Raw genomic sequence first — 14,928 nt, 5'->3', positions numbered from 1 at the left:
TGACAACCTGAGGGGTTCAGGGTTTCTCTGAGGGATGGAGCCAGAGCAGTTATTCCAAAGGACACCTTCCTCAGAAGCTCTTTTTAATTTTTTTTTTTAATTTCCTCTGGCTTTACTGATATAATAGACTTTAACTTTCTTCATTGTGTTCAACTCGATAATCAAACAAGTTGTAATCACTGACAAGTTAAATATAGATATCGATTAAAAAAAAGTTAATTTCCTCTTTCCCACCTCACTCTCCTAGAGGGAACCGCAGTGAATTCTTCCATTTCTTTCTTGATTTCATAGTACTTGTATTAACACATAGAGAATCTTCCTTCCTTCCTCTTCCTCCCTTTCTTTCATCCAAAATGGAGTCTGTTTGTGTTACTCCGCAACTTGACGTTGTAGCTTGAAAATCTCCCAGGCTGTGGACATGCATCTAGGACTATCTGCATGGGTCCGGAGAGGGATGCCACGCTATTTCTCTATTGCGGATGCTTGAGTTGCTTCCTGCAGTTGACTTAGACTATGCCCGTGTCTGTGGTGCGGCTGCCAGCCCCAATGCTTGAGTGTAACTGTCCTAACTAGCCTACTGGCCACATAACTGTAGTTCTCCATGTGTCCTGTAGGAGGCGCTGTCTGCTGCCCACAGCACAAAGCCCCCACCAGCAGCTGCCTCTGCAGCTCACCCAAGCAGCAATTCTACTCCCAGCAGCTAAGCTTTCTAAGAGATGGTTGTATCTATTCCCAAGCCAGTTTATGCCAGTGGTAGTAGACTGTATTTGCATACCTGTGTACTATGCAGACCAAGAAACATGAATGCAAAAAGATTATTATTTCTATCACAACAATATTGAGTGCTTTCAAAAGATTTAGTGAAAAAGGACCAACAAGCATATTGCTATCAATGTAGAAATAGAGAGACGACTGTAAGGGTTGAGATAAAAGTGGGGGGGGGAGCAGTATTTGCATACACATTGTTTCACAAACATCTTCAAGTTTAGCTTTAAAGACAGAACTGGGGTCCCTCCCTGGTGGCGCAGCAGGTTAAAGCATGGCACTGAGAAGCTAAAGCCACTTCAGCAGAGTTTGATCTTTGCCCTGGAGGTGACCCACATGGCGTGGCTGACCTCTCCCGACCCGCCTGCTGCTCCCTTCAGCAGTGTACTTTGTCAGTCAGCCTGTTCTGCTCCCTATTCTGTCTCTGGTGAAGCTTCTCACCATCCCAGCACCTCTGACCTGTACCCCACTTCTATATGCAGAAATAAATCTTAAAAAAAAAAACAAAACATAGAAGTGGGAAGTGAGCTAATGTCTCACAGGTGTACTTTATGCATGAAAGGCCCTGAATTCTCCAGACAGCAGACGGTGACCCACAGCCAGGGCATGGAAACAACCACAAATTATGTCTGGACCAACCAGTGTTTGGGGAATTATTAACAGTATTTGGGACTTACATAATGAATGCATAAATACTGAGATAGAGTGTTATGTCTACTGTCAGAATGTATAGAGCTGAATTACTCTAACATGTTTAGAAACAGCAGCAAAATACAATTTGATGATAAACTTATAAAATTCAATTTACTGGCAGAGTTTCTGTTGACAGCTTTAACCTCCAAAAAGTCTATCTCAAATTTTCAGTTTTATTTTTTTAATTGCAGTTTAGTCTTCCATTACACTATTTTCCTCCCTGCTCGTTTTTATTACCAGCTATTGTAGCCTAAGGGACATCACCTGCGATTATATGTGTCTCTGCCAGGCACTTGCTTATTAACTTCCTCACATAGAATCCGAAGCTTTAGGACACCTGCAGGAGTCAGATAGTGGGCTGTGCTTTTCACAGACCATAGCTTTGCCTGTGGAGCTAGCAAGGGTGTAGGGCAGCAGAGACCGAGGTAACACCACCCACTGGAAGCCCCAGAATCACTGGGGTTCGTTACTACCTTACCCCAGTGGGTGCCTGCCCATCTGCCCCCAGGCCCGCTCTCCTTGGCCTTACAGTGCCCTCCCTTGAGTTCTGGTCTGATAGCAACAAGGAGATGCTCCTTGTCTGTTGGGCTAGGACTGATGAGTGCCTGGGTTCTCCAGAAAGCTCCTCACGGCAGCATGAAAATGATGCCTACAAGCTGACATTTATTTTGGCTTTCAGTGTGCAAGTGAGTATTTGTTCACCATCATTGGGCCAAGGGTCCTGATCTTCCCTTGAAAAGGGGTCTGTTTGGTGTATCAGGCTGAAGAACCAGGAGAAAAGCTGTTTGAAAGGAACCAAGTCTGAGCTGCTCCCACAAAGATGGGGCCAGCTCACCAGGCCCAGAAGTAGCAACCTGGAATTCAGAGAAGCAGAGTCTGTTGTTCAGCCTTTTCAAAGCCTCTGCTGTCCAGCAGCACCTTCTCACTTAAACCTGCTAATACGATCACCCAGGGCTCCTTGCTGCTGTCATGAACATACTTGTTCTCATTCCTGCTGGAAATGTACCTTTACTAGGAAAGCATCCAGGCCTTTTCCTTTCATGCTATTGATTTTTTCTAATTGCTAATCGGCACTAATTCAAAATATTTCCTATTAGGCCTCAAGGACAGCTGGCCTTGTCTTTGCTGCTCAGCCTGGTACAGAACCATCAGGGCCAACAGCTTCCCGAGATGGAGGACAGGCCCCCACCCGAGCGCGCTCATCCACTGATTCACCTCCATTTCAGACAACCAATCAAAGCAGGGCTTCAGACCAGCCGGCAAGGCAGGCAGCGTGTTCAGTCTGATGTGTGAGGTGCCTAGACATGGTCGCCGTTCTGTCCCCATGTGTAGGGACACTAACCTCAGAGCTCTGGGTCTTTGTCCAAACCACGGTCTCACTGCATGTCCTCCCGCAATGCCCCGCAGAGCAGAATCTGCCTGCCCTCCACCTCTGGAAGGCGTTCCTGCCGTGCACGCAACTTTCCTAGAGCAGCTCCCCAGCTCCAGCATCCGCTGGCTTCCCGGTGCCCCCAGAATTAAGATTCTAGAGTCATATGCAGATTTGCTTTTCTTGAACACATCTTTCCCTAGCTCACCTGTTCTTGAGGCTAGAGCAGCTCCCGGCAAGCCCATGACTTAAAGTCCTACCAGTCTTTAATGCCCATTTAAATGCCAGCTCCTTCATTGACCCTTTGCAGCAGCCAGGTGCTTAGAGAGTTCATCATTTCCCAGCGGCTGAGACCAGGACTGTAGGTCCCTCCCCTGCTGCCCTCTTCCCTTCACGGCTCCGTAGTTGGAAGGCCCAGAACCTGCAGTTTGTGTAGGCCAAGACCTGTAGTCGCTCACAGTGGAGCGTTGGTTGGATCGGGAGGAGTGTCTAAACTCACAGGTACCCATCACACCACAGCACAGGTACCTGTGGGGAGCAGGACCAAGGGCAGAAAGGGAGCATTTATCAGGGCAGAGATGGCCAGCTCGGCGGACACAGCCTGCATGTGAAGGGACTGTTCCTGGGTTTCCTCGAGCGGCAGCCTAGAGTCTGGGCTGACCCACAGCGTGTTCTGCATCGCTGGAGGTCCTCCTTCCTCAGAGCCACGTTCTACAAAGAGTGTGATTCCCTGGAACTGCAGAACACGAAGGGCGGCTCCATGTCCCTCTGTGTCCAGCGCACGCGTCATGAAAGTAATTTGAAAAACGGTCCCTTCATGCGTCAAACGGGATGGGCAGGAGGGGGCCTTGGAGGGCCCCTCGCTTTCTCCTGAGCCATTCCGGGGGGGCTCCAGGCACTCTTTGACTCCTGGCTTTTGAGCACCATAATCAAAAGAGACAGGCGTGATGGTAGGGATAGAAACGAGACACTCCCCAGGCCGCGTGTCCTCAGAAAACGGGGTTCTGCGTCCTGGCGTGGGAAGAGGCATGTGAGGAAGCCTCGAGGCGCCCTCTGCATTCACCCCTCCCTGTGGCTTTTAAAGACTCCTTTAGCCATCAAGGCTTGACAGCTGAGATTACATACGTTGCTAACGGGTCATTAACACTTACATATTACATATGTAATATTAAGCTAATATTACATATTAGCTTAATTGGACGCAAGCCACACATGATGTCCCAGATAACTCTGGTTCTCTCTGCTTTTCCAGTTTTTCCCGCAAAGGGCGCACTCCACCAGCCCGGCCTGCCTGACCCCTCACGGCACCGTTCTCCACCAGACCCTGGATTTCGATGAGTTCGTACCTCCACTGCCTCCACCTCCCTACTACCCTCCGGAGTACACCTGTACGCCCACAGCCGAGGCCCACAGGTAGGGCTCTCGGCAGAGCGGCGGCTGCCCCCTGTGGGCGGGGCCACGTTGCAGGGCCAGGAGAGCAAGCCGGGAACCCTCCTGTGATTAGCCAGCAGGGAGCAGAGGGCCGGCGGCGGGGGAGGGCCCAAAGGGGGGACGATTCTGCTGGGAGCACTGCCGAGTGGCACGCCCTGGCCAGGCGCAGCAGTTACACAAACCTGCTGTGAAGCCCAGTCACTAATAGAACATGTAAAATGGCATCAAAGGTTTGAGTCAGTTGTATGATGATTGTAATATGAATGGCTAGAGCCAGAGTGGATGGACAATGTCCATCGTTCCAAGAAAAAAACACAAAAGGTTGAGAAGCCTGGTGGTCCCCAAGTGTTCATAAACACCCCAAGTGTTCCATGAGGGCAAACCCCGACGAGCCACCTTCTGACGCCCGGGTGGACTGCCCCCACGTGGCCCCAGCCAGGGAGTGACCGGTCCACGGCTCTGCCTTTTCAGGGGCCTCCACCTGAACTTTGCCGCCTCACCGTTCAGCACCTTGTACGACGTGGCCATCAACAGCCCTGGCCTGCTCTACCCCGCCGAGCTCCCCCCGCCCTACGAAGCCGTGGTGGGCCCCAGCCCAGCCAGCCAGGTGAGTCCCGGCCCCAGGAAAGCTCGTCCTGGCACTGGGGCTCTCTGCCTGCACTGCACCCACGGAACCCCAGCAGCCCTGTGGGGTGCTCGTCTGACTCACCCCCCTCGAGGGGAGACGTCAGCTCGGGGCACAGAACCAGGCCCGGGGAGTCCAGCCCCGGTATCCGCGCTTTCCCCGGGGCCCCCTCAGGAGCGACCGCGCTCACTGCTGAGTGGGGTGTTGGGGACCCAGTGCAGAAAGAGCTGTCACGGGTTCTAATGAGGGGACAGAGGCCCCGGTGATGGGGCTCAGGCCACGGGCCAGGAAGACCAGCGAGGCTTGAGTCCTTGGCACTGGGGTCATCTGCTGGGGAAGTGGGAACAGCCTCCTGCACCCCGGTCCTGTCTGAGGCACGTCGGTCCAGGGCAGCGGAACCCACTCGCAGACTAGGGCCTGTAGCCGATTCTGGGTGCTGAGATGAAGTGAGGGGGCAGAACCAGGGCCGGCAGGGTGGCCTCCAGGTGGGAGGGGTGGGGGGCCAAGCCGAGTGGGGGCCAGCCAGGCTGGGGGCAGGGGCTGGAAGCGCTCCTGGGAGGGGCAGTCTGTGCGGAGCTCAGAGGAGAGAGCACAGCGTGTCCCAGGCGCAGAGGCCGTGGGAGGAGGCCGAGAGTGACGCGGCCGGAGGCAACCTGCTCACGAGGCTGGTTGGGGTCCAAGGGCTTTGCGATGTCCTAGACAGTGTCCTATGAGTGACAGCAGCTGGGGCCTCAGAGATCGGGGTAGCTGCAGCGGTATCACTGCAGCCTGGGAACCCGGAGGAGGTGGGGGCCCAGGAGAGAGGTGCTCTGGGAGCGCCCTGGAGCAGGGGGTGCAGAGCAGAGGGCCGGGTTGCCTGGGGAGCCCCGACTTGCAGGAGCCAGTGTCAGGAAGGAAGGGCTGGGCTGAGGGCTGCTGGGGCTGCGAAGGGCGGACCCAGGCCCCGGGACTCACTGTCGAGGGCCTGCTGGTGACCTTGGCGGGAGGGCTGCAATGGGACAGCGCTGGGAGGCCACAGGCTTTCCTGGGGTGTAGCAGCGGTTTGTAGACTCCAAGGTCACCCCAGTCAGGAGTGCTTGTCAGCCAAGTGCAGCTGTCTGGACCCACCACAGAGGTTTTTGGGTCTGTAGTTGAGGGAGTAGTTGTGAGGCAGGAGAGAGGGGTGTTGGGAGAGGACCTGCAAAGCCTTTTGGGGGGCAAGGGGACTCTGCCACCTCCCGCTGGCCATGAGCACCCTGCGTGCGGCGTCCAGAACTCCAGCTCCATGCTGGGACAGGCTTCACCTGCTTCCCACCCGCCCTGCTGTGAGCCGTTCCTCCCAATTCCAGAAGAGACAAGGCTGTAGAACCCTCCGGAGCCCTGAACACCTGCGGCGGTGGGGGGGCCTGCTCTCCTCAGCCCCCTGCTTCTCCATCCGGGTGGTGACACGCCGGCATGTGGACCTCGCCCGCAGGCCTTCATGGACCCAGTGCTGCAAAGCGGCCTCCGGACCCGGGCGTGGCATCGAGGCACCGCTTTGCGCACGGGAAGGATGTTGGCAGTGCTGCCCCTGTCTGACTCTTACTTCTGAAGAAGTGACTGTATGGGCGGATGAACAAGGGTTTGAGGCCAGCGTGACCCGATCTCTGACTTGACTGGGGCTTTTCTGCTGCCTCGAAGCAGGGGCTCTCTCGTGTTGCTTGTGTCCAGCTCAGAGTTGCCAGCACACACGGCCTGCACGAACGTTGTGCTCAGAAGAAGCATGGTGTGGGCTGCTGGTGGCCTTTCTCTGGTCACCCATGTGGGAGGCAGTATCTGGAGCTGCGGGGGTCTGCTCTGGGATGCCTGAGCCCTTCTGGCCTGACCCTCTGTGACCCTGGAGTCTAGGAGCACTTTCTCATCTCACACACACCTCTGGGAGCCCGAAAGTCGATGAAAACCATTCGCTCCATCGAGGGGTGGCTGTGCCCACCAGCTGCCCGCCTCCTGGAAGTGCACCCACCGTGGACTGGAGAGTAAGGAGGGTCCCCTTTTCAGCACGGCCCCTCTGCACTGGGCGAGGAGGAGGTTAATTACTTCCCCTTGCTAGGACAAATGGTATATAAATTGCCTATCAGCGCTTGTTTGGATAAAGGGGAAGACAGAGGATAGAAAGCCTGCACCCTGGGGTCTGTACAGGGCAGGGGATGCCTGCTGGCTTGTTTGGAAGAGAAGTTTGATGCAGGAAGTAAAACCGCTCCCGCCTGAGCTGGTGGCTGTGACCCGTTCACCTGCATGGGCTGGCACGTTCCTGTCCCATCGAGCGTCTGTCTCTCCCCTGCTGTGAGACTGAGCTTCCCAGCAAGGTGGGGAGGAGCGAGTTGCTGTCTATAGTGGGAAGGCTTCTGAGAATTTGCCAGTTGGATGTCCTCGTGCGGGTGGCAAGCTTATGTTGCAGGGCCCATGTCAGACTGTGGGTGCCCTGAGGTGTAAAAACCACAGATTGGTGGGCAGACCCCCACCCTTGTGAAACCAGCAGTCCACCATGGAGACGGAGCAGGAACAGTTGGGGAAAAACCCCACGGTGGGGCTTCGGAGGCAGACTCAGTCTTCGCACGCTAGCGAGGCGTGGGCGCGTGAGCAGAACCAGGAACTAGACGAAAAGGCGCTAAACACCATGCACCGTCAGAGAGGAGCTGGTTCAAACTCTCGTTAAACCAGCGCTTCACCACAGCCACGTGGAAAACACGCCTCGGGGTTTCTTGACCTCCCGGCTGGGCAGTCGGCCTGGCCAGAGGCTCCAGAGCCCGGAGCCCACCAGGAGAAGCAGACAGCTGCGAGCTTACTCTGCTTTGCTGTGTGTTGGGGAGGCGGGGAGGGAGGCGGTGGCTAAAAGTTGTTATTTACGTGTTCAGACAAAATGATCTTTACTTTCTATTTTTTCCCCTTACATTTAGCGTTTGTTTTTGTAGGATATTTGATTTCTCCTCTCAGGTGTACTCGCCGTAAATCGCCCACCACCAGATCTTTACCTTTCGAAATCTACCTTCCGATTTCCTGGGGATGGTAGTCTAAAATCTTAATTTACGTTTTCCACCACAGCTGATGATGCCCCTGTCCCCCTCATCCCTCACCCCCACCCCACCCCAACCAGGAGAACAGCTCTTGATAAGTCTGGTTCTGGCTGACTCCACAAGTGGGATATTTATTCCCACTTGGCAGGATTTCCGTGTGGGGTGTCTCAGCTACAGAGTTACCCAAAAACAAGGGAGATGACGGGAACTGCTAAATGCCAGCTGACTTTCACCTGCAATACCTGCTCCAAATGGCATATCTGAGAGTAAATAAGCACAGACCTTTGTATGTATGTCCCAAATGAAGCTAGACATTTGGTGCCTCCTTTCAACAGCCCCCTGACCCCCTCGCCTGCAAGAACTATGTGAACCACCTTTATTGCTAAACTCAAATTCCAACTTCAATTCTGTGCCACCAATATATTTCTCCTCTGTTCATTTCTGCTGCCTTTATATTTAATCAAAAAACGTAGCATGAACTGAACAGCTGTTTCCCCCGCTTCTGTGTGGTCAGGTGGCCGTTGACATCAAGGAAGGCCAAATTCAAATTAAACTCTTGACCCCTGCTTGGGAGTGGTGATAGATGCGCCCCCAGGAGCTGTCTCCTCTGGAAACCAAATTTGACCGGGAACCAGAGGGAAGCCAGGCTGCTCCTGCACAATATGAAACAAATCCAATTTCCTCCTGACCTTCTCCCATGCTGTATTTTCTTTCTCTTGTTTTATTTATATTTCTTTATTACCTGAAGAATTTTTTCAGGCAGTGGGTTTTCAGATTGCCACCTATCTCTGTGAAGAAGGAAAAAAAAAAATCAAGCAGGAGTTTCACGACAGGAAGAGAAGAGTTGTGGAAAGAAACAAAGCTTAAGGGCATTGTCCTCTCTTTGTGATTGAGCAGCAGATTCTTGACAGAGATTTCTGGAATTGGTTATTGGCATTTAGTGATTATGGTGAAATGGAACGTGTGTGCCGCTGGCGTGGGGACCCTCCCCACCCTGCCCCCTCTTCAGCAGCGTGGGAGCAAGAGGAAGAAACGTAGAGGAGGCAGTATCCTATATAAGCAACATCAGAGGAAACATTTAGGCCGTTCCGGGTCTTCTCTGCTGGGGACTTTGCTCTCCCGCAGGCCCCTGCAGAGAGCATAGCGCACCCCCTCTCGGAATGGGGGTGCTGCTGCCTGCCACCTGCTGCAGTGCCAGGCTGGTTGAAAGAGGAGAGATGAAGAATATCAGCTGTCTGATTGAAGTGGCGGGGAGACCAGGGAGGCAGAAATGTAATTACCTGAGCTGGAATCGGACCAAGCGCGGGGACCGCCTCTCCTTCCCCGGCCTCCCCCAGAGCTCATTATTTGCCATCGTGTGCCCAAAGCAATTCTGAAATAACAGGAAGACGCAGACATGGCTTTTTTCGAGATAGCAAAGGGGCACACGTGTCCAGCGGGCAGCACAGCCCAGGCAGGGCCTCTGTGCCCTGAGGCAAAGCTGAAGCAGATGCGCTTGCCCAGGGCAGGACTGGGCTGAGCAGAGCTGAGCAGGAGGGTGAAGAGTGTGTGGGATGCCCCACCTCTGCCTGGCACGGAGGCCTGGACTTTCCCCTGCCTATGGCCGAGGCATCTCTGGCAGAAGGAGCCAGAAGAAAGCTGCAGTAGCACAGTGACCACCCCGGGAGCGCCTAGGACAGCAGGACAACTGACTGCTCTGGGGTCACAGGACCCAGTCATATGGCCTCTGGGACACGGACATGGCCTGAGGTCAAGCAGGAGAGCGGCCTGCCGGGTGACCCCTTGATCCCATCTGCTGATGGATCAAAAGGAAAGAAAGAACAAGTGGAGGCCAAACAGTGTCCACCCTGTGTCCAGACTGGGCCAAAGCATCGGCCTTCTCATCCTGGAACGGAAGCAGGCTGGGGAGAGAGGGGTGGAGAGGCGGGGGGTGGAAGCAAGGGCAGGCGCTGTCCTGTCCGGTCCGTGTTTTACACACCAGCCCGCGGGAAAGGACCTTAGCAAGCAAATCAGGAAGGAAATGCGTTTGCTGTGTTTTCCGCCATGGGGTTTAGGGCTCAATTGTATATTTATTGAGAAAACGCTGGGGATGAGCGGGCCCTGAGCTGTCCAGGGGTTCACGGTGCGTGTCCTCAGAAGTACCGTGAGAAAACGAGGGCCGTCCCCCTAAAACATACACAGTGCTGTCAGTCACCATCACCTTCATAAACATAATAAAAACATAACCAGACTTAGTCATCCATTTGACAGAATCCTAACATGTTCAGTGATTTCATTTAGCTTCTCCTGTTTTAATTTATAAAACCCATTTTACATTTCAATTAACAAAAAATCGTCACGTCAGCCTTTTTATTCTGGAAGCTGCTATGCTGTTTCCTTGAGGCCAGAGGGCCCCCAGCCCCCTCTGATGTTATCTGTCTCTTGCTTTAGCTGGCGAGTGGGGAGCAGCCGGGGACCGAGGCCAGCTCTGGGGACCCAGGCTCTGCTGCTGGCCTCAGCGCACAAGGTAACTCACCCCTTGGGGTCCTGGGCCTCACACCTTCACTTTCTCCCCCTAACACCACACCCCCTGCCTGTTCCTGCCCTGCCCCTCCCACTACTTCTTACCCTGTAGGAAGATGGGGTTTGCCACCACCTTTCCTGGGAAGTATTCGGTAAGTCCCCACTTTTTCTCCCTTACCTGCCTCCAGCAAGTAAATACCTGGGAGGCCTCAGACTTTCTCGCGGTGCAGGTAGGGGATTTCTCCCTCTCTTTGGTGCCTTTTCTCTCCTACTTGACGGCTGTGGATTTGGAGGACTTGGAGATCTCCCTCCAGAATAAAATCCGTACCAATCTGATGTCCACTTGGCTCTTTCCCCAGGGGGGAGGCTGGGTCGGGCCAGGCTGAATGTTGTGTTCTGGGTGCACTGAAGGACAAAAGTCAAATGCCTGATCCAGCTATGGGTGAGAGCCAGAGAGCGCAGCCAGGGGCAAGAGAGGAGGCCAAGGCATCAGGAAAGCTTCCCAGCAGAGAGAGCTAAAGGGCAGGGCCCTTTGTGGGGAGTAGCTCATGTAAGCTGGCCTATTCAGAGACCCAAGTCGGACAACTTGTGCGATAACGAAGGGTCCCAGCAAGGCCCTTCCACAGCGGAGGGGCCTGTCAGTTCTGCAAGCCCACCTCTGGGTCACCGGAGCTGCAGGTGTCTGAGTTGCAGGTGGCGGAGGGTGATTCAGTGCTCCGGAATCTTCTCCCCAGCTCCACCTCTGGTGGCTTGGTGACTGTCTCCCCGGCCCTCTCTCTGCTGCATTTCCTCGGCTGTGGAATGAGGGTGCCCCAGGTGGATGGTGAGGATTAAGTGGGGGGATTTGGACACGTGCCTTCGTTCTTCCCAGGGGTTCTTGGGGGTGCAGCAGGTCTGGGCGCCATCACAGATGACCGGAAGGCGGGGCACCCTGGTGTTCGGGCTGGGGGCCTCCCACAGAGGTTCCAGTGTGGGCAGAGGTGAGGTCAGGATCCTGATTTGCCTGCCATGCCCAGGGGCCCCTGGCCACCGTTGCTCCTGTGCCTTCATCAATACTCAGTTGTGCTGGGCTGTTGCTTGTCCTCCCTTCTGCCCATGGGTCCCTGTGCCAGCCAGTCGCCGCTGTCTTCCTCACTGTCACTCTGCAAGAAGCCGAGTAGCAGGCCAGCGACTTTTCTCCTTGGTCAGGATTATCCCAGGTGTCCAGGGCCTGGGCTTTTCCATGAGAACCTTCTAGTCGGTCCCCACAACCCTTGCGGAGACTTCGACAGGCCTGGATTGTCACTGACACTAAGGAAATTGGGGTCAAGGGCTGTACCTGTGTCCAGACTCATCAGGTCATGTGAAATAGGGACGAGGGTTTCCAATATCCATTTTCCCTAAATCAAGCTGCATGTGCATGAGTGAGGGTGTGAGAGAATCGGGATCAAGAGGGATCAGCAGGAATGAATATTATTCACAGTGATTTCATACACTGAGGTGCAATTTTGATAGGATTTTGATAGAGTTAATAGTGATAACGTAGGCTTGAAGGTGTCTCATGGCATAGGAGAGTATTATTTCTTTTCCACATTTACATATTCAGTTTGAGTGCTTGCCCAATTGTTCTCTTAGAATAAGTCCCTCCAAGTGAAACGAATGATTCCATGGAAGGTGCGTTTTCGACTTTAACGTGTCGGCCACTGGGCATTCTGGAAAGGTCTTTACGTGGGTTTCTTCAGCAACAACAGGGTTGATGACACCTCCAAAGTGTTTTTACTCTGTAGGCAGATGTGAGACACGCAGGTGACACACTTGCACTTGTATATATTCACTCTCATGCACTCACACACAGATGACACACACGTCCATATACATACAACATGCATTCTCAATGCACCATGCGTAACTCACGGCACAACCATACCACAAACACACTCCTGCACAGCACACACACTCCACACACACACACACACACACTCCAGTATTGTGTTTGAGCAATCGTTTGCACACTTACCTGTTTATAAGTAGTTTGGGTCCCTTTATACTCTCGCAGGAGTCTGGTTTTCCGGGAGATTTGGATGTCAGGGATGTGAGCAAACACCCTCCTGTCAGTGGGGAGTGCGTCGCCCCCCTCCTGCCGGATCCATGATGCCCGGACAGGTGTACCGTTCTGCTATCAGACTGACCCCGCTTTTCCTTATAGCTCCGATCATGTTGAAAGTCTTTGTCCCCACCCAAGAGAATCTATTTTCTTCTTCTATCTTTTTCCATCTTAGACAAGGCTTAATCATCCTGAATAATTTTTTTTTTTTGCATGTGATGCGTAAGGTCTGGATCATTGCCCCATTTTCCCAAATGGACTATTAATGACCCCAAAGCATTTACAGGGTGGGAGCACAGCGGGAGGTGGCGGAGGGTGATTCAGTGCTCCAGAATCTTCTCCCCAGCTCCACCACTGGTGGCTTGGTGACTGTGTCCTTGGCCCTCTCTCTGCTGCATTTCCTCGGCTGTGGAATGTGGGTGCCCCAGGTGAGGATTAAGTGGGGGGGGCTCCCCTGAAACACCCTTGCACAGGGCAAGGCCACAGAGGGCAGAGCACATGGACCTGGAAACAGCAAGGCCTCCCTCAGTTTCCCCTCAGGGCCCACAGACGGGCAGAAGGGACATACCTCCATGCCTCCCACCCCCAGAGGAGTTTGGGCTGCTGGGGTTCTACCCAAGTGTCCCCCGCGCAGGTCACTCAGGGTGGGGAGCCAACTCTGATGTCTGGGGGAAACGAGCACTTCTCAGGCCTTAATGTGCGCAGACTCGTTAACTCTGTTCTCATTCAGCCCCCTGGGGTGCAGGGGTACAGTAGGGGTGCCACCCTTAGAGTGGGAAGGGCTGGGGCTCTGCCTGCCAGGTCCCACTGGCATCTACAGCAGCGATGGCACACTCAGGTTTCTCTGGTTCCAATGCTGACGTCAGGGCCCAGCCCACACAGAGCTTCGGATGCGGTGGGGCCGGGTGGGGCTGGGAGGGGCTGGGAGGGGCCGGGAGTTCATATACATGCACGTCTGACGTCTGACGTATACCTGGTGGTTCTGAGGCTGCCGGCTGGCCCATGTTTAGCGGGGTTACCTCACCTACCTCACCAGGCTCCAAGGCACTTCAGGCCCTGGGGGTGCACCCCAAGTGGTGGGGCCGGTTTCTCAACACATCAAAAGCTAGCAAGGATGGCCTGGTGAACCCCAAGTGTCCATTTCCCTGCATGACCTTGCTCAGTGAGTATCCTGGGCCCCCCACTCCCCACCTTCTGTGCTTTAGCTCCTTCCTAGGGATGCCCTTGTTGGGGATCGGGCTGGTTTCAGCCTTTCGTGTTTGTTGAGTCTATGTCCCTTCCCCCCACAACCACCACCTTAGGGATGATTCTAGGGAAGGTATCTGGTGTGCCCCAACCTTGCCAAACCAGAGCATTTATCAGTCTGTCCAGCGTTTCCACACCCCTGGATTGCAGGCTTTATCCAGGCTTGGGGTTTGAAGGGCCGGCTGCCACGTGCCCACGGGAGAACTCTGGGAGTCACGCTCTGGCCCCACCTCAGGTCGCTCCTGTCACCGTTCAGAAGGCCCCAGTCCCCGCCCTCACGCTGTGTCCCCTGTCTTGCAGTGCCAGCCGACAGCACGAGCCTCCCCGTGGCTGAGGGTGCCTCCGCGCCTGGCCCGAGCCAGCTGAACCCCGAAGGCCCTCCGCACCCCGAAGGCGCCCCACCGCCCACTCCAGGCCCAGGCTGCACGTCTCCGGAGGGCCTGGTCCAGGGCAAGAGGGTGTGGCAGGGACCAGGGCGCATAGCCCGCTCCACCAGCGACCCCACCTCTTGCACCTCCAGTGCAGCAGGTACGGCTCATCTCGCCCGGAGTGTGCCCAGCGCTGTCCTGGACACTGCGGCCTCGCTGACCCCCGAGGGCCTGGGAGCCCTGCCCAGGGGCTACATTGGGAATATGGTCTTGATGTCTTCGACCCCTAAAGGGCATTGAGGGTCCCACCAGGTGTGCCAGCCCCCTCCAGGCCCCGGAAGGAGCCTGGGATCAGACCAGTGGCCCCTGAAGAATTGTATCCTGGCAAGGAGCCAGAAACCCCCAACAGCCAGTTGCCCCCAGGGCCCTCCTGGCAGAAATGGCATCCCATTTTGCACCTGCCGCTGCCAGGACCGGCATTCACCTGTCTCTGCCCTCTCCTCCTGCATTTAGTTGGCAGCTTTTGTCCAGAAGTCTCCATCCAGACGTGCCCCTAAAATGGCTGCGTTTGTTGACGTTTCCCAGGCCCTGACCCACCCTCTGCCGGGTTAGGGTCAGGGCGAGCTCACATCGTGCTGGGTTCCCAGGCCCTGGGCAGTCCTGCTCTGCAGTGCCCCGTGGCCTTCTTGCAGGCCCGGCCCTGCACTGGAATTTGTGCTGTGCAACCTGGGACACGTTAGGGATGAAGATGGTGGGACTAGGCGGTCAGAGCGCGCCCCGTGCTCCCGCGGTCGGAGCGCGCCCGGTGCACCCGC

The 14,928-nt window shown here is 55.0% G+C and overlaps 1 protein-coding gene across 1 annotated transcript in view; it reads left to right on the top strand.

Annotated features, from left to right (window-relative positions):
- The window catches only part of FAM189A1 (family with sequence similarity 189, member A1), a 130,794-nt gene that overhangs the window by 110,742 nt on the left and 5,124 nt on the right, over positions 1 to 14,928 (top strand). The window contains exons 5-8 of the mRNA XM_012732755.1: positions 4,080 to 4,240; positions 4,730 to 4,865; positions 10,346 to 10,421; positions 14,046 to 14,273. Coding sequence (XP_012588209.1) covers positions 4,080 to 4,240; positions 4,730 to 4,865; positions 10,346 to 10,421; positions 14,046 to 14,273 — 601 coding nt within the window. The remainder of the gene's footprint in view (positions 1 to 4,079; positions 4,241 to 4,729; positions 4,866 to 10,345; positions 10,422 to 14,045; positions 14,274 to 14,928) is intronic.

The sequence above is a fragment of the Condylura cristata genome, unplaced genomic scaffold (assembly GCF_000260355.1).
Source record: "Condylura cristata isolate star-nosed mole 26May11 unplaced genomic scaffold, ConCri1.0 scaffold00035, whole genome shotgun sequence".
NCBI lineage: Eukaryota > Metazoa > Chordata > Mammalia > Eulipotyphla > Talpidae > Condylura > Condylura cristata.
Note: the sequence above shows the minus strand (reverse complement) of the source record. Positions and strands in the feature narration are given on the sequence as shown.